The sequence below is a fragment of the Molossus molossus genome, unplaced genomic scaffold (genome assembly GCF_014108415.1).
Source record: "Molossus molossus isolate mMolMol1 unplaced genomic scaffold, mMolMol1.p scaffold_m16_p_2, whole genome shotgun sequence".
Lineage (NCBI taxonomy): Eukaryota > Metazoa > Chordata > Mammalia > Chiroptera > Molossidae > Molossus > Molossus molossus.
In genome coordinates, this window is record NW_023425355.1 from 68103155 (window position 1) to 68126538 (window position 23384).

The window sequence follows — 23384 nt, forward strand, 5'->3', positions numbered from 1 at the left end:
TCTACTCAGCCCTCACTTCCCCCCTCTCCCTATAAATGGTCCATTCTCTCTCTGACCCATACAAAGTATGGGTTAGATCACACCTGGCCAATGATTTCCCCATTCCCATCATTTGGTATATATTACTTTGAGTGGTGATCATAAAACATTAACAAGGCAGAGTTTATATATGCTTTCTGTTCTAGTTCAGGCATCCCCAGGGAAAGGCAGACTTCATGCTCTCATAACCAGCTGGAAGCTGGAGCAATCAGGCTCTTAATGGCCAAAACAGAAAGAGACTGCATCACTGAGCACCTCTTCACAACCAAGACCTTTCTTCATAAATGATAATGACATGAAATGTACTCCCTCTACGCTTGTGCACCTAAAATATAGCAGGTTTAGCACCCCGAAATAGCTGTCCAATTTAAGTTCACAATTTGTTTTTTTTTAAAATCCTAATGGGCTTTTAGAGTGAAAGCCTAGGACAGTCCAATGGGAGACAGGCATATGGTGCAAAGAGTGCTAGTTAGATTGTAGCAGCAGAAGAACTTGGATTCTATTTCTGGTTCTTCCATTAATCATGTAATTTGGGGCAAATCTTCCTGAACTTTATTTCTTTATTTGTAAATCAATAGGATTTGACTAGCTAATCTCTCACAATCCTTCCAGCATTCACACTGTAGTGAAATGTTCATTATGGTAAAATTTATTCAGTTGCATGTCTGTTAGTCAACTAGATTGACCTTTTCAAGATTTAAGAACTATATCTTGGGTACTGAATACCCACCACCTGGCAAAGTACCATGCACAAAGCAGCTGCTTGATAACAGTTTATTAAATAAATCTTTATGCCTGGAGCCTGATCAAAACAATGCACTTAATCCTTTATCAGTTTCCCACCCTCTTTTGCTGTTGTCATTTAAAAGCACTAGAGAATACATATTTTAAAGATCAATTGAAGTGCTATCAAGTGACCAATATCAGAGGCAGGTTTTAAAACACACTTATACCCCATCTTTAATGCTGTGTCCTTATTATTCCTCTTATTGAAGACATTTCTACACTCCGGGCACTCTTGCTTTGTGTCTGACACATAGTGAGTCCTCAATCAATATAAAGTTAATGAATGTGGAATGCACTAACTTTCCATTTTTCTAGTTCTGTGAGATTCACTTTTGCATGAGGCCCCAGAATCTGGTCAAAATTTATAAAGCAGTCAAGGGAATAATTACTCATCAAAGAACACTATTGTTAGGACATTTCTGTTCATTTTACTATAAGATATTTTTTCAGCAAATGTGTTTTAAATGGCTAACATTGTGAATGGGAAAACTGGAACAGCTCCATAAGTAGTCACGCTGTGCATCGCATTATTTCTGTCTTCCCTCCTAGTATAATTCACCAAGCAAAACAATTACCCTGTCATTTGCCAGATTTTAAAATCAAGGCAAAATGGCCCAACCTGCTCTACCTATTCTAGGTAAGCAATGACTCAGAGTACATAGCAATTGCACTGTATAGAAAGTAAGAGTATGAGTCAACCAAGCCTGTGTTTGAATTCCAGTTTCCCCCACCACTACTTAACTGGCTCTGAGATCTTGGTTAAGGTATTTAACCACTCTAAGCTTCATTTCTCCCTGTGTAAAATGGGGACACTATTAGCACTTAGGTGACTTCAGGAATCACTCACCACCACCTCAGCAGGATCTGGCTAGTAGCTCTTAGCTGTATATTCTTCTCTACATTGGAAAGTGAGTGCCTCCTGTGGTTCTGAATGTATGCACCCTAGCTTGGAGGGTATAATGTAACTAACAATGTGGGACTGAAACAAGGCAAATTGCTGCCTCACTTGCAGAACTGTCTCATCACAAAACCCATTAGGCTGACTCATATAATCAATGTTGTAAAAACAACTGTTGGAAAGCATGATGCTTGGCCTCACTTATGTTCTTTTCTAGATCTAATTGGTGGGTTCTAGCTGCATCTCCTGTGTTTAAAGTCATTACTTAAAATGGTGATGTGATACGATGATTAAGAACATGAGAGTAAAATCAGAATCAGAAACATTGGTGATAACCTAATTAAATGAGAACTAATCAATTTATGAATTATAGATTTACCATTAACTATAGCTGGGTGCCCTTGAGCAAGTTACAGTTTTATTGAGCTTTAGTTTCTTCATTTATAAAATGGAGATAATAGTTCCTGTCTCTAGGGCTTTCATGAAGATTATGATAACCAACAACAATGGTAATAATAGCCATTATTTACTGAAGACTTACCATGTACCAGGCACATGCTAAGTGCTTTAACATGTTATTCTTTTAAAAAAATTTTTTTTTTTTAATCCTCATCCGAGGACATTTTTCCATTTTTTGTACAGACAGAGTGGGAGAAAGAGAGAGGAAGAGAGAGAGGGAAACATCGATGTGAAAGGGACACATCGAGTGGCCGCCACCTGCACGACCAACCAGGGCCGGGGACAAACTGCAACCGATGTACGTGCCCTTAGCGGGAACCGAACCCGGGTCTCTCTGGACCGCAGGCGGATGCTCTAACCACTGAGCCAAACTGGCCAGGGCACATGTTATTCTTTTTATCTCTATTCTATAAATCATAAATATGACGCTCATAAAGATAAACTGATTCACCCAAGTTCCCACAGCAAGCAAATGAGTAGAGTTAAAATTCAAAGCCAGGCATTATAACTTCATAACCTGTGGTCTCAATGGCTGCCTAACTCTGTGAGGTCATTCAGTCCCTCATCCCTTCCAATGCTCTGATTTTTTTCCTCACTACTCTTAAACAGCAACTACTACTAGCCTGGCTGCACCATCCCAATAGGACCCAGTTCCTCTGAAAACTATAGACTGGTACTCACTGTGATGGTCAGCTTTCCTCCATTCTTCTGGACATATTGGATGGAATTATGGATCATCGAAAAGAGACCAAGCAGTACATTCTCCATGTCATAGATTCTGTACATGCCATTCACCAGTTCCTCAAGAGACAGAATGTATTCTTTCCAGTATTTGTCAATCTCCACCACACCTGCCATGCAGCCTTGCATGACCATACTGCAGTAGCCACCACAAGGCTTAACCATCATTAGTCCTTGGCAGTAAGAACAGTACCACATTCTGGTGAGCATTCGGCCACAGTCCTTACTAAACTTCAGGTGATCAGTTGTGTTGATCACTTCAATTCCAAGATTCAGGGCTTGGAGGAAGATCCTAGTAACTTGCAGTGACTTGGAAACCTGGGTCATAATTAGCTTGGGGAAATTCCCAAATACTTTCAGGTCACGCCTTGCCCCACGGAGGCACTCATTGATGTCTAAGGCTGATTCAGGAAGGCCTGGGTTCATTAGCTGGGTATAGATGACTGGAAACAGGCTATCAAATAGTTCATTGACCATGTCATCCACGTTGATATCAGAACCCAGGATGTAGAGAGACACGTCGGTAAAAAATTCACCCACAAACTCAAAAGCTTGTGGGGTCAGGCTCGGATAGTTGTTTTTGAACATGGCATTGGTGTAGTTCTTGGCATGGCGAACAACAATTTCAAAGGCCTCTGTAAAATAAGAGAAAGAGAAATGCCCACAAATCAAAGCATGAAAATTCAGGGTGTAAATGAATTAGAAATTTCTCTAAATTTCTGCTGTGGTGACTAAGGTCCCATTTGCCTTAAATAATTGACTCATATTGCCTCGATTCCTACAGCTATTTGCTCCTATAAATCAATTTTCCTTTCTAAATATAAAGTCCAAACCCTGATGTGTACATAAATTCTTAAACACACAAATTATATTTCAAATAACAAAATCCACCATTCAGTTAACACGTTGGCCGCTCAGGAAAATACTGATTAAACATAAGCTACATGAGAAGTTATTTTTTTTCTTCATTGATTTATTCAGTTATAAATGTCTTGTATTTCAAGGCATTTCATTTTTAAACAGAGATAAATATTTGACAACAAACCATATACTATATAAACTCATATAACAATCTAAGCCTGTTCAGCCCTGGAGGAGAAGCAAGTTCTTAGCCAAGAATAAACCTATCACAAATCTACTCATTTTTGGTAGATTTTCTCTAGATAACTTTAAAGGGAGCTATCTGACAAATTGCCAGATCTGGGAATGGAATTTATCCCTTAAGTGGGTATTGGGATGGAAAAAACAATAGTCTATGCAGTTATCCATACATTTGATATTGAAAACAACACCTCTGGTATTTACAAGCTGAACATCTGGAACTATAACTGCTAAACTTATTTGGTAAATTCAGCTTCTACATGGCTTTGAAGCCTTATCTACTCTACATAACCTACAAATTCAGGATAACATCTGTTGCCCCTACCCCCTGGCATAAGAACCAATTCGTGTTATTGGTTTGAGAGAGAAAGTAATGTCACCATCTAATTTTCTTCAAGCTGAAACACCCCAGACATAAATTATTCCAAATAATCATAGTTCCACATTTATATGAGGGAAGAGAAAATAGTCACAATATTTTGTTTTCTTAACAAATAAGACAGTTTAAAAACGAACAAATAACCAAGTTTCCTGAGACATTTAAAATTAACTTAATACTTTCTCTCATTTCCTTCCAAAGTGCAAGGGTCCATGACAGATATACTCCAAATGATGCCAATTCATGAGACTTGGAAAATCAAATTATTACCACTTTCAGACTACCAGAGAGACTGTATTCCAACAGCTCCTTGGGATTGCTCAATCCAGCATCTCAGTCACCTATGGCAGAAGTGATATCTAGGTTGTGACACCAACATCTGCCCCAGATCTCTCATAAGGTAGAACATGCTTGTTAGATTCTTCCCTTGAGCTTATGACTTTCCCTGCAATGTTGCGCAGATGCCAATGCAATTCTACTGGGCTTCCAAGCCCACTTGAGAAAGTTAATCTTCATCTCCACCAATTGCTCTATGTTCATGTTTGTTTTGGTTTGTTTAGAACATCAAGAAATTCCTGGAAAGTTTATCTATCTTGTAAAAGTTTCTTCCTAACCCCATATGTTACTTTATTCTCAATCATTGACTCTAAACATTTAATGAGGCCAAGCAATCATCTAGCCCATAACAAAGGATCAGTCAATGAATTCTTTAAAATCATCAGAAATATGGAGATTAAAAACTACTCATTCATTTAAATAATTTTTTATGTATTGATTTTTAAGACCGAGAGAGAGAGAGAGAGAGAGAGAGAGAGAGAGAGAGATTGATTGATTTTTTGTTCCACTTATTTGTGCATTCATTGGTTGATTGATTCCTATATATACCCTGACCAGAAATCAAACCCATAACCTTGGCATATTGGGACAATGCTCTAACCAACTGAGCTACCTGGCCAGGGCTTACTCATTCATTATTATTTTAGCTAGCAATCATTTATTACATGTTAGGCTCTGTGCTAGGTACTAGGTATATATAAGTTCTGGGTAGAGACAAATGATAAACCACTCTTGTATTAAAAATACTCAAAAGCTATATGGTTTAACATTTCAAACTATATTATAGCATCTACTTTTTGCAACAACTTTCTGATTTGGTATTGCAATCCCCATTTTATAAATGGTGAGATTGAGACTCAGCAGAGTTTAGGCATTTTCCCAGGGTCACACAACTGGAAAGTAGAAGTAGTCAACTCAGACTAATTTCTCTTAGCAATGGTTACAATCCAACTGCCCTTGGCTCTATAGCCAACACACATAATTTCAAAAACCTTTGTAGAAAGTTAAGTTCTTTTTTAAGCTCATTATTTTTCCATTGGCTTCTTATCTATAAATGGAAATATATTAAGAGAAATTGTAGCCCAAAGACCAACAAAGCAGAATCATACTTTCACCTTTGCCTTGGGGAAGATGAGGTAAAAGAAGGAAGAGTGGTGCTGCCCTGTAGATTTCAATAATTTAAACTACCCTAAAATGAATTCTCTACAAGGCAAATTTCATGTCTAGCACAGGGCATTGATTTTCTAATGTGCAAAATATATGACAGTGAAATTCCATAGATTATACTGCCATAACCTTTTTTAAAAATTTCTGTTGGAGCCCTGGCTGATTTGGCTCAGCAGTTAGAGCGTCAGCCCGCAAACCAGAGAGTCCGGAGTTTGGTTCCCATTAAGGGCACTTACCTCAGTTGTAGTTTGTCCCCAGCCCCAATTGGGGTCCTGAGGGTGGCAGCTAGTCAATGTGTCTCTCTAACTTCGATATTTCTCTCTCTCTCTCTTCTTCCCTCTCTCCCTCCCACTCTATCTGAAAATAAGTGCAAAAATGTCCTCAGGTAAGGATAAAAAATAAAATAAAATAAAATAAAGTAAAATTTCTGTTGGATTGATAGAAAAAAATTACAAAAGATCATGAACTCTTCTGCAGAAAGAATTAGCAAGAACACATATTGCAGTGGGAAAGGGGCTAGGAGCTCATATCTAACCTCAAGCTCACATGTGCTCCCTGCAGCAAGTTTCACAGCTCAGAACCCATTTAGCATATCTCTGGGTGTTGCTCATCCCCTTTACTTCTATATCACTGGACAAGTATTCAATCAAAGGCTCCTTGGGGACTTATAGGAACCAAGACTAGGTGAAAAGTATGCTCAGTTTAAGGTTTAAGGAAATAAAGCCAAGGGCTAAAATTATAGCAAGGAAGTTCAGCTCATTGATTTTCTTTTTTTTGGGGGGGTCAGATAACATTACGCCTTTAAGGGATGTCTTTTTCCTGGGAAGTGGTTAAGAGCTATGTCTAGGAAAATTTGGAACAATCTAAAAATCAGAGATATTATTAAAACTTTGACACTAAACATGAAATATTCAAATATTTCTTCCACAATAGAAAGATAAATGATGCAGATAAATAGATCTAACAAGCATAATCAATATACATCCAAATATAGCAATGTTTCTAGATTTGCAATGTCCCCATTATCATCCTAGTCACCACTGTTTGGACACATTCTAGTATTGTCAACAACCTCCATAAATTACGGTGCTCAAAAAGGTACACAATTCTGCAGTTGTAGTTTGATATGTGAAGTATGCAATCAGGCTATTTCCTCTCTTTAATGATTCAATAACTTCTACTTCCTCCTGCCTGGGACATAGAGCCTATCACTGTAGTAAAATTATTTGGGGCTGATGTTTCTGTATTCTTATTATTTGGTGCTGATATTTTTGTATTCAAACCTAGACAGAAAGATATGTGTTTTCACAGGCTTTTGTTGTTGTTGTTAATCCTCACCCAAGGATATTTTCCATCGATTTTTTTAAAAGATAGAGCTGAAGGGCAGAAGGAAGGGGGGGGGGAGAGAAACATTATTATCCTAAGTGAAACAAGCCAAACAGAGAAAGACAAGTATCATATGATCTCACTTATTTGTGGAATATAATGAACATAACAGTCTGAGGAATGAGGTGGTCCCAGAGATGTGATAGTGGGGTACAGACTGACAATCCCCATAAGAGGGGGTAGTGGGGATTGTCAGTATGCATGAACAATGGACATTGACAACAAACTGGAGACAGGGCAGGGAGGGGAATCAGTGGGGGGAAAGGAGAAACATCTGTAACAAAAATAAATTAATTAAAAAAAAAGAAAATTATATTGCTCAGAAAACTGGGTCTACATAAAGAAAGAAAGAATATGAGAGAAAGAATAAATAAAGGTAAAATAAAATCTTCTATTTTTTCAAAAACTGATCTAGTTGATTGACTGTTTGATATAAGTAATAATACCAATGATACATTTGGTGATTATAATATATAGATGAGTAAAATAAATGACAGCAATGTTATAAGGGACAGGAGGGAGAAACTGGAAATTCTTTGTTATGAGATATCCACACTATCTGTGTGGCAATATAGTGTTATTTGAAAGTGGACTTAGGATAGTTAAAAATATATATTGCAAAATTATGGAAAAAACTAAAAATCTCAAATATCTATTCAGGCCCTGGCTGGTTTTGCTCAGTGGTTAGAGTCTCGGCCCGCAGACCAAAGAGTTGCAGGTTTATTTCTGGTCAGGAGAATGTAACTCGGTTGCGGTTTGTCCCAGGCCCTGGTTTGGGTCATGTGGGAGGTAACTAATCTATGTTTGTCTCTCCCTACTCCCTAACCCCAACTCTATCTGAAGATAAATGGAAAAATGTCCTTGGGTGAAGATTAAAAAAAAAATCATAAATAAATAAATAAAATATCTATTCAGGCTAGTCAAGAAAAAAGGAAGATAGAATTTACTAATATGAGAAATAAAAGGGGACATTTCTACCCATTGAAAGGATAATACTTAAATACTAAATACCCTATTCCCACAAACTTGATAATAATTGATAAAATGCATCAATTCCTTGAAAGACAAAATCTACCAAAACTTAACAAATGGGAAACAGATTATCTGAATTGACCTATTTTTAACAAAGAAACTGAATGAATAATGTAGGAAAGCACTAGGTCCAGATGATTTCATGGGTGAATTCTACCAGACACTTAAGCAAGAAAGGGTACCAATTCTTTACAATCACTTCCAGATAATACAAGCAGAGAGAACATTTGTTAACTAATTCTATGAAGCCATCATTAACCTAATAACAAAACAAATAAAGACTTTACAAGAAAAGAAAGCTACAGACTTAAATCTTTCATAAACATAAATGCAAAAAATACATAAAAAATTAAAGAATCAAACCTGACAATGTATTAAAAAATGATACACCATGACCAAGTGGAATTTATACCAGATATGCTAGTCTGGTTCAACATTCAAAAATCAGTTAATGTGAGAAGAGAGGAAGATGGTGGCAAGCAGGACCAGAAGGAGGGTGAGTGTGTGAGAGAGTGAGTGAGTGTGTGAGACAGTGTGAGTAGATGTGAAGGTAGACGACCAAACCATAGCAGTGCAGAGCCATGGAGCAGAAAGTTCCTGTGCTGTGGACTGGAGTAGCCGGCTACCGTCTTAAACAGCTCTTCAGGGCACTTCTCTCAATGCCCTGGGGAAGTCCGACCATTTTGGAAGATCCCTGGACTTCCCCAGGAGGAGGCAGTGAGAGCTGCTGAGGCACAGAAACATGAGCCTACCAGCGCACCTGGCACCATCAGACCAATGGACACTCTGTGTCAACACAGACCAGTGCATAGTAGTGGAGCTCCCAAGGTGCCAGTCGTGGAAGCCATGGACAGCCAGGAGCCCAGCATCATCCCCTACAGTAGCAGCCTGTTCAGAGTCGAGATATACCCACAGGAACAGAGGTTGGGGTGATCCCCGGGCAAGAGAAGCACAGACCACCGACTGAGACCCATCCCCAAAAACTATAGCAAAAGCTGAGCAGGAGTTGAGCCCCACAGGGCAGCAGCACTCCCCAGCCAACAGCAGCTATACCTGGGGCTCCATAAAGGCCCGTGTTGTCCAGCAGCATACAAGAGCAGTGCGAAGCCGGAGCCCTAGAAAGACTGCTGCAATCCAGTTGCCTGCCCTCTGGAACTGCATGGTGTGGGTACACCAGAAAGGCCTGTGAGACTCAGCAGGGGTTGTGCAATCCAGTTACCACAGGACCTGCGGGCTGCTGAAGCACCAGAGAGGCCTGTGTGACCCAGTAGTGACTGTGCCATCAAGTTACCCGCAGCACCTGTGGGGTGCTGAAGCACTGGAAAGGCCTGAGCAACCCAGCAGGGACTGTGCAATCTAGTTACCACAGGACCTGTGGGGTGCTGAAGCAACAGAGAGGCCCACATGACCCAGTAGGGACTGTGCCATCCAGTTACCCGTGGGACCTGCGGGGTGCTGAAGCACCAGAGAGGCCTGTGTGACCCAGTAGCCCATAACATCGGCATAGAGCCTGGTCCCAAAAGGGACTGTGTGATTCAGTTAACTGTGGGAAATGCAGGGTGCAGGGGTACCAGAGAGGCCTGTGGGACCCAGTTGCACACAAGATAGGCATAGAGGACGTGAAAATGGAGGCAGAGTGAATAGAATCTACACAGACTATCTCCCAAGACCAAACAAGAATTACAACTAAAATAAAGATAAATCCTCAGAAAAAAGAAGCAGGACAGGACCATATAACCAAGGACACTAGTAGGATCTGCGGATGAGTGATAGGGGGGCGGGCTGGAAACGCTCTAACAGCAGCAGTCTTAGCTGTGACCAGGGCCCTTGGGGAATAAAGATCAAGCCCACTCCCCAACTCTGAGAGCCCAGAGAGATCGCTAAAATAGCCACAGTCACTCACCTGGGGGCTATGGCAGAGGAACGGCAGACTGAAACTCTGTGGGGAAACCCTGGATTTAGAGGGCACTCAGAGTTTTTGTTGAGTTGTGATCACAAAAGACGGTGGCCAATGTGCTCCTTCCCAGAGCTGTGGGGAAAAGCAGCAGCCTCCCCCACCCCCAGAGTTTCAGGCTTTCCTAGGTGAGGCAAAGAAATGAAAATTGAGAATCATTAACAACCAGCATCTATACCACACTCTGGAAATCCTCTTATGCAGAACACCAGGGCTACATTCCAAGGCACAGAGTAACTGAGACTACTAGCCCCCAGGACAGAGCTAGAGGATAACTGAACCTTTCCTGGGCTTGAAAATCTACCCAGGAAAGTAACACTTGAAAGTAGTGTTTAACGTGGGCCCACCCAGGCTCATCCAAACCCAGTAGAGGGAGCCACAAACAGCAGAACACCAACACCCAAAGGGAAAATTTGGCAGGCTCCAAAACCCACTGAGATAGCCGAGATGGTGAAACAAAGAAACAAATCCCAAATGAAAAAACAAGAGAACTCTATCAAAGATGAGATAAATGAAACACAGTTAAGCAAATTATCAGAGGTAAAGTCCAGAGCCATGATCTTGAGGAAGTTCAACAGCATGAATAAGGACATCAGAACCATGAGTAAAGATATAGAATCATTGAAAACCAGCCAAGTGGAAATGAAGAATGACATAGCAGAAATTAAGAACACATTGGAAGGACTAACCAGCAGAGTAGAGGAAGCTGAGGACTGGATCAGTGAATTAGAAGACAGGGTACAAAAATCAAACAACCAGAAAATCAAAAGAAAAAAAAACAAAACAAACAATGAAAAAACAGGAAGATACCTTAAGAGAACTGTGAGGCAACTGGAAACATAATAACATTCACATTATAGTAGTCCTCGAAGAGGAAGAAAATGAGCAAGAGTAAGAGAATATATTTGAAGAAATAGTGACAGAAAACTTTCTTAACTTGGTGAAGGAAGAAGGCATTCAAGTTCAAGAAGCACAGAGAGCCCCAAGAAATAAGAACCCAAACAGGCCCATACCAAGACACATAGTTATTAAACTGACAAAAATTAAAGACAAAGAGAAAATCCTAAAGGCAGCAAGGGATAAGCAACAGGTTACCTGCAAAGGAAAACCCATAAGGCTCAACAGAAACACTGACATCTCAACAGAAACACTACAAGCCAGAAGGTAGTGGCATGAAGTAATCAAGGCAATGAAAAGCAAGAATCTGAATCCAAGACTACTCTACCCAGCAAGGTTATCATTCAAAATAGAAGGTCAAATAAAGAGCTTCCCAGACAACAAATGGCTAAGGAAATATATTAACACCAACCCAGTACTGAAAGATATGCTAAAAAGACTGCTGTAATTAATAGAAGAAATAGGAAGAAAAATAGAACCACACTAAACAAAAATGGCAATAAATAAGTACGTTTCAATTATCACCTTAAATGTGAATGGTTGGAATTCTCCGATAAAAAGACACAGAGTAGCTGACTGCATAAGAATGCTTGACTCACATATATGTTGTGTACAAGAGAACCAACTTACAACAAAAGACTCACATAGGTTGAAAGTGAAGGGATGGAAAACAATCTTTCAAGCAAACGGAAAGGAAAAAAAAAAAGCTAGGGTAGTAATACTCATATCTAATAAAGTAGATTTCAAAATAAAGGCCATAACTAGAGACGAAGAAGGCCACTATATAATATTGAAAGGATCTATCCAAAATGAAGATATAACCTTAGTAAACATATATGCATCCAATATAGGAGCACCAACACATATTAAAAATCTTCTGGAGGACTTCAAAGGAGAAATCAAGAGCAATATAATCATAGCAGGGTACTTCAACACCCCACTGACATCACTGGATAGATCATCTAGACAAAAAATTAATAAGGAAACACAGACTCTAAATGAAGTGCTAGGTCAAATGGATTCAATAGATATCTACAGAGAATTACACTGCAAAACTGCAGAATTCACATTCTTCTCAAGTGCACATGGGACATTCTCAAAGATAGACCACATGTTAGGGCACAGACTAATTCTCTACAAGTTCAAAAAGATTAAAATCATATCAAGCATCTTCTTAGATCATACTGGCATGTAACTAGAAATCAATTGCAACAAGAACATGCAAAGACATTTGTAAACATGAAGGCTAAATAGCATGTTATTGAACAATGAATGGCTTACCATGGAGATCAAGAAAAAAAATAGAAACTTTCTGGAAATCAATGAAAATGAACACACAACAACACAAAATCTATGGGATGCAGCGAAAGCAGTTCTGAGCGGGAAGTTCACAGCACTACTGGCCTACCATAAGGAACAAGAATATTTTCTAACAGACTATCTAACCTCACAACTTAAAGAAAGCAAACAAAAAGAAAACCTCAGAGCAAGTAGAAGGAAGGAAATAGAAAGATCAGAGTAGAAATAAATGACATGGAGACCAAAAAAACAATTATAAGGATCAATGAAACAAAGAGCTGGTTCTTTGAAAATATATACAAGATTGATGGACCCTTAGCTAGACCCACCAAAATACAAAGAGAGAGAACCCAAATACACATTTTCAGAAATAAAAGTGGAGAAATAATAATTGACACTACAGAAATACAAAGGATTGTTAACAAATATTATGAACAATTATTTGTAGGGCAACAAATTCAACAATCTAAGCAAAATGGATAAATTTTGAGAAACATATAGTCTCCCAAAATTGAACAGGGAAGAGATAGAAAATTTGAACAGACCAATAAAAAAAGGAATTGAAGATGTAATCAAGACTTTCCCATCAAACAAAAGCCCAGGCCCGGACGACGTTACAGGGGAATTTTACCAAACATTCAAAGAACTAATACCCATTCTCCTCAAACTATTTCAAAAAATTTAAGGAGGAAGACTTCCAAACTTGTTTCATGAGGCCAGCATAATTTTAATTTCAAAATCAGAAAAAAGACACTACAAAGAAAGAAAACTACAGGCCAATATCCCTGATGAACATAGATGCCAAAATCGTGAACAAAATACTAGCAAATCTAACCCAGCAATACATCAAAAAAATTATTCACCATGACCAAGTGGGATTCATTTCAGTGATGCAAGGCTGGTAAAATATTCGTCAATTAATAATTGTGATACACCACATAAACATAACAGTCTGAGGAATGGGAGTCCCAGAGACATGGTAGTGGGGTACAGACTGACAATCTCCAGAAGAGGGGGTGGTGGGGGAGAGATAAACCACAGAACTTATATGCATGTACGCATGAACAATGGACATGGACAACAAAGCTGGTGACAGGGCGGGGAGCGGAATCAGTGGGGGGAAAAGGAGAAACATCTGTAACAAAAATATATTAATTAATTAATAAAAAATAAAATGATAGCCCTGGCCGGTTTGGCTCAGCGGTTAGAGCGTCTGCCTGCGGTCCGGAGAGACCCGGGTTCGGTTCCCGCTAAGGGCACGTACCTCGGTTGCAGTTTGTCCCCGGCCCTGGTTGGTCGTGCGGGTGGCAGCCACTCGATGTGTCCCTTTCACATCGATGTTTCCCTCTCTCTCTCTTCCTCTCTCTCCCTCCCACTCTGTACAAAAAATGAAAAAATGTCCTCGGATGAGGATTAAAAAAAAAAAAAAAAAAAAAAATGATAAATATTTGTTTCAAAAATTAATAAATAAATTATATGTCTCATTGCCATACCTGAAAAAAAAAAAGGAAACAACCACCAAAATGGAAAGGCAACCTACTCTATGGGAGAGTATTATTGCCAATGATATATCAGATAAGGGGTTATATTTCCAATATAGAGTGCTCATACAACTCAACAAAAGGAAGACAAAGAACCTAATTAAAAAATGGGCAGAATAACTAAATAAACACCTCTCCAAACAGGGCATACAAATGGCTAAGAGACATATGAAGAAATGCTCATCGCGTCGGCCTGCGGTCCTGAGAGACCCAGGTTCAGTTCCCACTAAGGGCTCGTACCTCGGTTGCAGTTTGTCCCTGGCCCTGGTCGGTTGTGCGGGTGGCAGCCACTCGGTGTGTTCCTTTCACATCGATGTTTCTCTCTCTCTCTCTGTTCCTCTCTCTCCCTCCCACTCTACCTGAACAAAAAATGGAAAAATGTCCTTGGGTGAGGATAAAAAAAAAAAAGCTCTTCATGGCTAATCAGAAGAGAAATGCAAATTAAAACAACAATGAGGTAACACCTCACATCTGTCAGAATGGCTGCCATCAACAAATCATCAAAGAGCAAGTAAGTGTTGGAGAGGGTGATGGGGAAAGGGGACTCTAGTACATGCTGGTGGGAATGTAGACTGGTGTAGCCACTATGAAAGAGAATATGGTATTACCTCAAAAAATTAAAAATTGAACTTCCATTTGACCCAGTGATCCAGCTTCTAGGAATATACCCTAAGAAGCCTGAAACACCAATCAGGAAGAATATATGTACCCCCATGTTCATAGCTGCACTATTTACAATAGCTAAGATCTAGAAACAACCCAAATGTCCATCAGTAGACAAATGGATAAAAACCTGTGGTACATATACACAATGTACTACTATGCAGTTGTAAGAAAGATCTCTTATCCTTTGAGACAACATGGAGGGACCTGGAAAATGTCATCCTAAGTGAAACAAGCTAAACAGAGAAAGACAAGTATCATATGATCTCACTTATTTGTGGAATATAATGAACACAACAGTCTGAGGAATGGGATAGTCCCAGAGACATGGAAGTCGGGTACAGACTGACAATCCCCAGAAAAGGGGGTGGGGGGAGATAAACCACAGAACTTATATGCATGTATGCATGAACAAAACTGGGGTCAGGCTGGGGAGGGTGGTGGGCGGGTATCAGTGGGGGGGATAAGAATAAGCATCTGTAACAAAAATAAATTAATTAATTAAATTTAAAAAATCAGTTAATGTAATCCATCATATGAATAGGCTAAAGAAGAAAAATCACATTATCATATCAACAGGTGCAGAAAAAGCATTTGCCAGAATACAACACCATTCATGATAAAAATTCTCAGTTAATGAGGAATAGAGGAAAACTTTTTCCCCTTAGTAAAGTATACCCACAAAAATTTCACAGCTAATATACTTAATGATGAGGCTTTCCACCAAAGATTATGAACAAAGAATGGATGTATCTCCCAGAACTTCTATTCAACATTGTCCTTAATTTCCTAGTTAATGTACTAAGACAAGGTAAGGAAATAAAAGGTACACAGTCTAGTAAAAAAAAGAAATAAACTATCTTTGTTAACAAATTACATGATTGTCTATGTAAAAAATTCCAAAGAACTGACAAAACTTTTTCCTTGAGATAATAAGAGACTATAGCAAGGTTGCAGGATACAAAGTTAACATACAAAAATCAGTTGCTTTTCCCTGGCCAGTTTTGCTCAGTGGTTAGAGCATCAGCCCATGGACCAAAGAGTCACAGGTTTGATTCCAGTCAAGAGCACGTACTTCGGTTGTGGTGCAGTCCCTGGCCCCTGGTCAGGGTCGTGTGGGAGGCAGCCAGTTTATGTGTCTCTTTCACATCAATGTCTCTCTTTCTCTCTCTCTCTCTCTCTGTTGAAAAATAAATGGAAATATATGTTCGGGTGAGGATTTAAAAGAAAAAACAATAACAAAAACAAAAGTCAGTTGCTTTTCTATCTACCAACAATGATTAACTGGTATAACACATTGAAAACACAATATTATTTACATTAGTATCAAAATAAATGGAATGCTTATATATAATTCTAACAAAATATGTAGAAGAATAAATGGAGAGATACTCCATGCTAATAGATATAAACACAATATTATTAAGAAGTTAGTTCTTCTGAATATGATCTTTAGATCCAATGGAATCCCAGTCAAAGTCTCTGCAAGTTATTCTGTGAATATCAATACTAAAGTTTGTATGGAAAGGCAAAAGACACAGAATAGCCATCTTATCAATAAAAATTTCAGAGAACTGGCACTGCCTGATTTCAAGAATTTCTTTAAAGTTACAGTAACCAAGATAGATGGTATCGGTGAAAGAATAAATATATACATCAATGGAACAGAATAAAGAACCCAGAAATAGATTCATGAAAACGAGAAAGGCGATTCAATGGAGGATATTCTTTTAAACAAATGTTCCTGAAACAATGACTACCCATATGCAAAGAAATAAGTCTAGGTATAGACATTATACCTTTCAAAAAAATTAACACAAAATATATTGTAGACCTAAACGTAAAATGCAAAACTATATACATCTTCTATAAGATAACATGGGAAAAGTTCTTGATTCTTTTAGTTTTAGCAATAATGTTTTAGATAACTCAAAAATATAATACATGAAATAAAAAATTGACAGGTAAGACTTTATAAAAATTAAAACATGTATTCTGTGAATACATAAAGAGAATGAAGAGAAAAACCTCTGGTAGGAGAATTCAAAAAACAAACCACAGATTCTGAGAAAATATTTGTAAAACATATGTAATAAAAAACTTGTATTTAACATACACAATCAACTCTTAGAATTTAACAATAAGAAAACAAACAACCCAATTAAAAACGTACAAAAGATCTGAACAGACATCTCACCAAAGAAGATATGCAGATGGTAAATAAGCATAAAAATGTGGCAGAGTAGGTGGAAGTTATACTTACCTCCTCCCAGGACCACAGTGGAATTACAACTAAAATATACAACAGTTGACCTGAATAATCAACTGAAGACTAGCTGAATAGAAGTTTTATAACCAAGGACTTACAGAAGAAACTACATCAAGACTTTTAGGAATGGTAGAGACATGAAAAGAACTGGCCCCACTCCCTTGGGTGGTGGCTGAGAATCTAGAGCTGTGGTTCTCAGCCTTCCTAATGCCGCGACCCTTTAATACAGTTCCTCATGTTGTGGTGACCCCCAAACATAAAATTATTTTTGTTGCTACTTCATAACTGTAATTTTGCTACTGTTATGTCTTAAGTGATCCCTGTGAAAGGGTCATTCGACCCCCAATGATGTCGCGACCCACAGGTTGAGAACCACTGATCTACAGGGCTATCTCAGCTGCAAAGAATCCCCCTGAGAAGCGAGGGGTCTCAAACCCATGCCAGGTTCTCCAGCCCAGAGCACCAAAAACAGGAACAGGTGCCCACATAAAATCTAGCTGTGAAATTCAGTGGTGATTCTGTCCATCAGGGAGAGAAGATAGTCTGCTAGAGACCCAGGTGCCCTTTTAAAGGGTCAGTACCCAAATTCTCCTTTGCAGCCACTCATCCTGTGCTCTGGTGAGGAAAGGGTGTGTGGACTGGGGTCATGTAAGGGCAGAAGGGGGTTTGTGACTCTGGACAGAAATTTGAAGGGACAGCTGCCAGGTCCATGTGCTAAGTCCCTCTCCCACACTGCAGATGCCACCTTTCTTGGGTAGAGCATTCCCTTCCATATGGTATCAGTCTGAGAAAATGAAATGGCACCAACTTCTGCACTCACTGTACCCCCACACTGTGAGCTCACAACCTATGGAGGAATCAGCTGCCTAGGTATGAGGTGTGGAGGTTTGGGCCATCTCAGATGGTGTCAGTGACTGAGCTGCGTAGCTCAGGGGCAGGGGCTGCTCCCCCCACTCCTTCCAGCAAGCCTGAATGTGCCTTCCCCTTACTAGACATCCACTGGCCCCACCCTCCAAATTACTGGAGTCCACTCACTGCTGACCTCAGGCTCTGCAGGAGTTCAGGGAAGAATCAAGGACAGACTAAATTGGGTGGCTCTAGGACTGAGACCATATTTTCCTCCCATGCCCAACTGGTGCATAACCCTCCTTTCAAATGGCCAAATCATGGTCTGATTGGGCCTGATAAACTCTGCTAGCCTCACTGTGTCAACTCTCTGAGATCCCACCCCACCACAAAGGTCGGTGGGCACCAAGGAGGTGGCAGTTAGCCTTGGTGTACACTGGGACTGTTCCTGAATGACCTCAGGCCCAGCAATGACACCAAGATTCAACCTGTATCAATCTCCTACTGGGTGACTCACTGAGAACCTATCTCATGCAACCTAAGTACCACAAGAGGCTCTTTTAGTGGCTGAATCTAATAGGTAGCCCACAGGAAGAGGTAAGGGGAGGTAAGCAGAGGCATATTTTGGGGTGCCATGGGCCATTTATTGACCTAATCCTGGGCTCGGTGCTGGTGAAAGCCAGGGTTGGTGTGCAGCTTGGCTCTTCCCATACACATACAGGCTCTACAAACAGTGGATTCCTTTGTACCTCCAAACATGTTGTGCAGGGTCAATCACAGGCAGCTTCTGACATTGGTCTGCACCAGAGTCCCTCCAAAAAGGCCCCAGAACCAACAAACCCAGTGGTGAGCTTCAGAAATCAGAACAGGATAGATTAGCATCACAAGAGGCCCATCAAAAGGGAGATCTGGGCAGGCACTAGACTCTGCAGAGGCAAATTCAACTTAGGGTACTCAGCACCTGCACAGTAGTTTATATATTGTAGTCGAGGTTGATCATCAGCCAGCTTGAGGATCAACCACATGCACAAACCAACCAATAACAATCAAGACTCAATTATAACAGAAAGGCCCACATAACCCACATAAGGGGCATTCCTGGAGCACCCAGCTCAAGTGATCAAGAAGACTGTATCACTGGGTCCCACAGGACACCTACTACAAAAGGTCACCTTTGTAAGACAAGAAGTCATAGCAGAACTATCTAATATATAGAAACAAACACAAAAAGGCAGAAAAAGTGGGCATACAACAAAACATGCCAGAAATGAAAGAACAGGATAAATATCTAGAAAAAGAGCTAAATGAAATAGAAGCAATATATTTACCAGATACAGAGTTTGAAAAAAATTTGTTATAAGGATACTCAAGTAATTTAGTAAGAACTCCAACAAGAGATAGAAAATATTTAAAAATACAAAGAAACCATATAAATGAAGAACACAATACCTGGAATGAAAAATATACTTGAAGGAATAAATAGTAAAAAATCAGAGCAGTAAAAAAAAAGAAAAGAAAAAAAAAGAGAGAATTAAAAAAAAAAATGAGGATAGGTTAAGAGAACTTTGGGAAAACATAAAGTGTAACTACATCTGTACCATAGAAAGTTTTTACCAGGAAGCAAAAGAAGAACAAGAGATTGAGAACCTATTTGAAGAAATAATGACTGAAAACTTCCTTAACTTGGTGAAGGAAAAAAAAAACACACAGGTCGAGGGAGTGCAGAGTCCCACACAAGATAAACCCAAAGAGGTCCACATCAAGACATATTTTAATTAATTTGGCAAAGGTTAAAGATAAAAAGAGAATCTTAAAAGCAGTAAGAGTAACATAGTTACCTACAAAAAGGCTCCCATAAGACTATCAGCAGATTTCTCAAAAGAAACATTTCAAACCAGAAGAAATTGGCATGCTGTATTCAAAGTGATAAAAAATATGGACCTACAACCAAGAATACTTTCCCTAGCGAGGTTATCATTTAAAATTGAAGAAGAAATAAAGAGCTTTCAAGTCAAGAAAAAGCTAAAGGAGTTTGTTACCACAAAAACACTATCACAAGAAATGTTACCAGGTCTTGAAGACAAAGAAAAAAAACAAGACAACATCAGAGAAACATAAAGAATAAAATGGCAATAAAGACACAACTATCAATATATACTTTAAATATAAATGGCTTAAATGTTCCAATCAAAAGGCATAAGGTAGCTGAATGAATAGGAAAACAAGATCCATATATATGCTATCAACAAGAGACCCACCTCAGAATTAAAGATACACATAGACTAAAAACAAGGGATGTAAAAAGATATGTCATGCAAATGGAAAGTAAAAAACAAAAAAAAAACAAAAAAAAAGCTGGGTTAGAATACTTAAATCAGATAAACTGACCTAAAAACAAAGGCCATAACAAGAAAAAAAATACATAATGCTAAAGAAATCAATCAAACAATAGAATATAACCCTTATAAATATTTATGTATACAACACAGGAGCACTTATATATATAAAGCAAATCTAGGACATAAAGGGTGATATTGACAGTAATACTGTGACAGTACAGGATTTTAATACCCCATTGACATGAATGGATGGATCTTTCAGATACAAAATCAACAAGAAAACAGCGGCCTTATGTGACACACTAGATTAGATGGATTTAAATGATATATCCAGAGCATTTCACCCCAAAGCAGCAGAAATACTTTCTTTACAAGTGCACATGGAACATTTGATCAGATAGACCACATAATAGGAAAGAAAACAAGTCTCAATAAATTTAAGAAGATTGAAATCATATCAAGCATCTTCTTTGACCACAATGGTATAAAACTAGAAATAAATCACGAGAAAAAAGTGAAAAACAGACAAATACATAGAGGCTAAATAACATGTTTTTAAACAAAACAAAATAAAAAGGTTTAACAATAAGATCAAGGAAGAAATAAAGATACCTTAAAACAGATGAAACTGAGAACACAACAACTCTAAATCTATAGGGCACAACAAAAGCAGTCTGAAGAGGTAAATCATAGCATTATAGGACTGGATCAAGAAATAACAAAAATCTCTAATAAAAAAATCTAACTTTACACTTAAAGGAACTGGGGGGGGGGGGGCGAATAAAGACCAAAGTGAGTTGAAGAAATAAAATAATAAATATTACAGCAGAAATAAACAAAATAGAGTCTGAAAAACCAACAAAAAAGATCAGTGAAAGCAAGAGCAGGTTTGTTGAAATGATTCTGAAATCTATAACCAGAGTCATCCAAAAATGAGAGAGAGAGAGAGAGAGAGAAGCCAAATAAATAAAATCAGAATTGAAAGAGGAGAAGTAACAATTGACACCAAAGAAATAAAAAAGATTATAAGAAAATATTATGAACAATTATATGCCAACAAATTGGACAATCTGGATGAAATGGATAAATTCCTGGAAGCATACAATCTCCCAAAACTAAATAAAAAAGAAACAGAATATCTGATGAAACCTATTACAACTAATGAAATTGAAGTAGTAGTTGAAAAACGTCCAACAAACAAAACTCTTAGACGCAATGACTTCACAGGTGAATGTTACCAAAAATTTAAAGAACTGACACCTATCCTTTGAAAACTATTCCATAAAAATTCAAGAGGAAGGAAGACCACAAAGTTCATTTTACATAAACAGCATTATACTAATTCCAAAACCAGATAAAGACACGGCAAAGAAAGAAAATTATACGCCAATATCACTGATGAACATAGATGCTAAAATACTCAACCAAATATTTGAAAATTGTATCCAGCAATATATTATAAAGATTATTCACCATGACCAACTGGGATTTATCCTGGGGATGCAAGGTTGGTTCAATATCTGCAAATTAATTAATGTGATATAACCCATAAACAAAATGAAGAATAAAAATCATGTTATCATATGAATAAATGCATAAAAACTTTTTAACAAAACCCAGCACCCATTTAGGATAAAAATCATCAGCAAAGTGGGATAGAGAGAACATAATGCAAAATTATAAAGGTCAAATACGACACACCCGCAGGTAACATTATACTCAATGGAGAAAATCTGAAAGCACTTTCCTTAAAATCAAAAAGAGTGGTATGTCTAGTTTCACCACTCATTCACCATAGTACTGGAAGTCCTAGCCACAGCAATCAGACAAGAAGAAGAAATAAAAGACATCCAAATTGGAATAAAGACGTAAAACTGCCATTATTTGCAGATGATGTGACACTGCTTATAGACAACTCTAAATATTCCAACAAAAAACTATTGGAAGTGATAAATAAATACAGTAAAAGTAGAAAGATACAAAATACATATCCAGAAATTGGTTGCACTTTTATACACCAATAATGAACTATCAGAAAGAGAAACTAAAAAAGCAATCCTATTTACAATTGCATTAAAAAAATACCTAGGAATAAATGTAACCAAGGTGGTAGAAAAAAACCTGTACTTGGAAAATTATAAGATACCAAAGAAAGAAACTATTCAACAAATATTCAGTGAAGATACAGTTCAATGGAAGTATATACCGTGCTCATGGATAGGAAGAATTAACATCATCAAAATGTCCATAATACCCAAAGCAATCTATAGATTCAACACAATTCCTATAAAAATACCAATATAATATTTCACAGATATAGAACAAATAATTTAAAAAATGTATATGGAACCACAAAATATCCTGAATAACCAAAGCAATCATCAGAAAGAAAAACAAAGTTGGAGGAATCAAGCTACCTGATATCAAACAATACTGCAAGTCCTTAGTAATCAAAACAGCATGGTACTGGCATAAAAACAAACCTATAGATCAATGGAACAGAAGAGAGAAACCAGACATAAACCTACACATATATGGGCAACTAAATTTGACAAAGGAAACAAGAATACACAATGGGGAAAAGACAGACAGTCTACTCAATAAATGGTGTTGGGAAAATTGGAAAGATATATGCCTAATATGAAATTAAAGCACCTTTTTACATAATATATAAAAATAAATTCAAAGTAGATTAAAGACTTAAATGTAGAACTCAAAACAACAAAAATCCTAGAAAACATGAGCAATAAAATTTCACTATTTCTCTTAGTAATATTTGTTCTAATATATATCTTTAGGTGAGGGAAACAAACAAAAAAAATAAACAAATGTGACTACATCAAACTAAAATATTTTGTTCAGCAAAGAAAAACACCAACAAAATGGAAAGACAACCCATTGAATTGGAGAACATATTCCCCAATGATATATCTGAAAAGGGGTTAATTTTCAAAATTCAGAAAGGATTTATAAAAATCAACACCCAAAACCAAACAATTCCATTACAAATGGGCAGGTGACCTATATAGACACTTTGAAATCAAATAATTCTACTTAAAATGGGCAGAGGACCCAAATAGACATTTCTCCAAAGAGGATATACAGATGGCCAATAGACATATGAAAAGATGGTGAAAGTCACTAATCATTAGAGAAATGCAAATTAAAACCACAATGAGGTATCACCTCACACCTGGCATAATGGCTACCATCAATAAATAAGCAAATAACAAATAACGAGTGTTGGCAAGG

General features: G+C 38.0%; 1 protein-coding gene across 1 annotated transcript in view; it reads right to left on the minus strand.

Annotated features, from left to right (window-relative positions):
• The window catches only part of GPC3 (glypican 3), an 827003-nt gene that overhangs the window by 383298 nt on the left and 420321 nt on the right, over positions 1-23384 (minus strand). The window contains exon 3 of the mRNA XM_036271345.1: positions 2864-3558. Coding sequence (XP_036127238.1) covers positions 2864-3558 — 695 coding nt within the window. The remainder of the gene's footprint in view (positions 1-2863; positions 3559-23384) is intronic.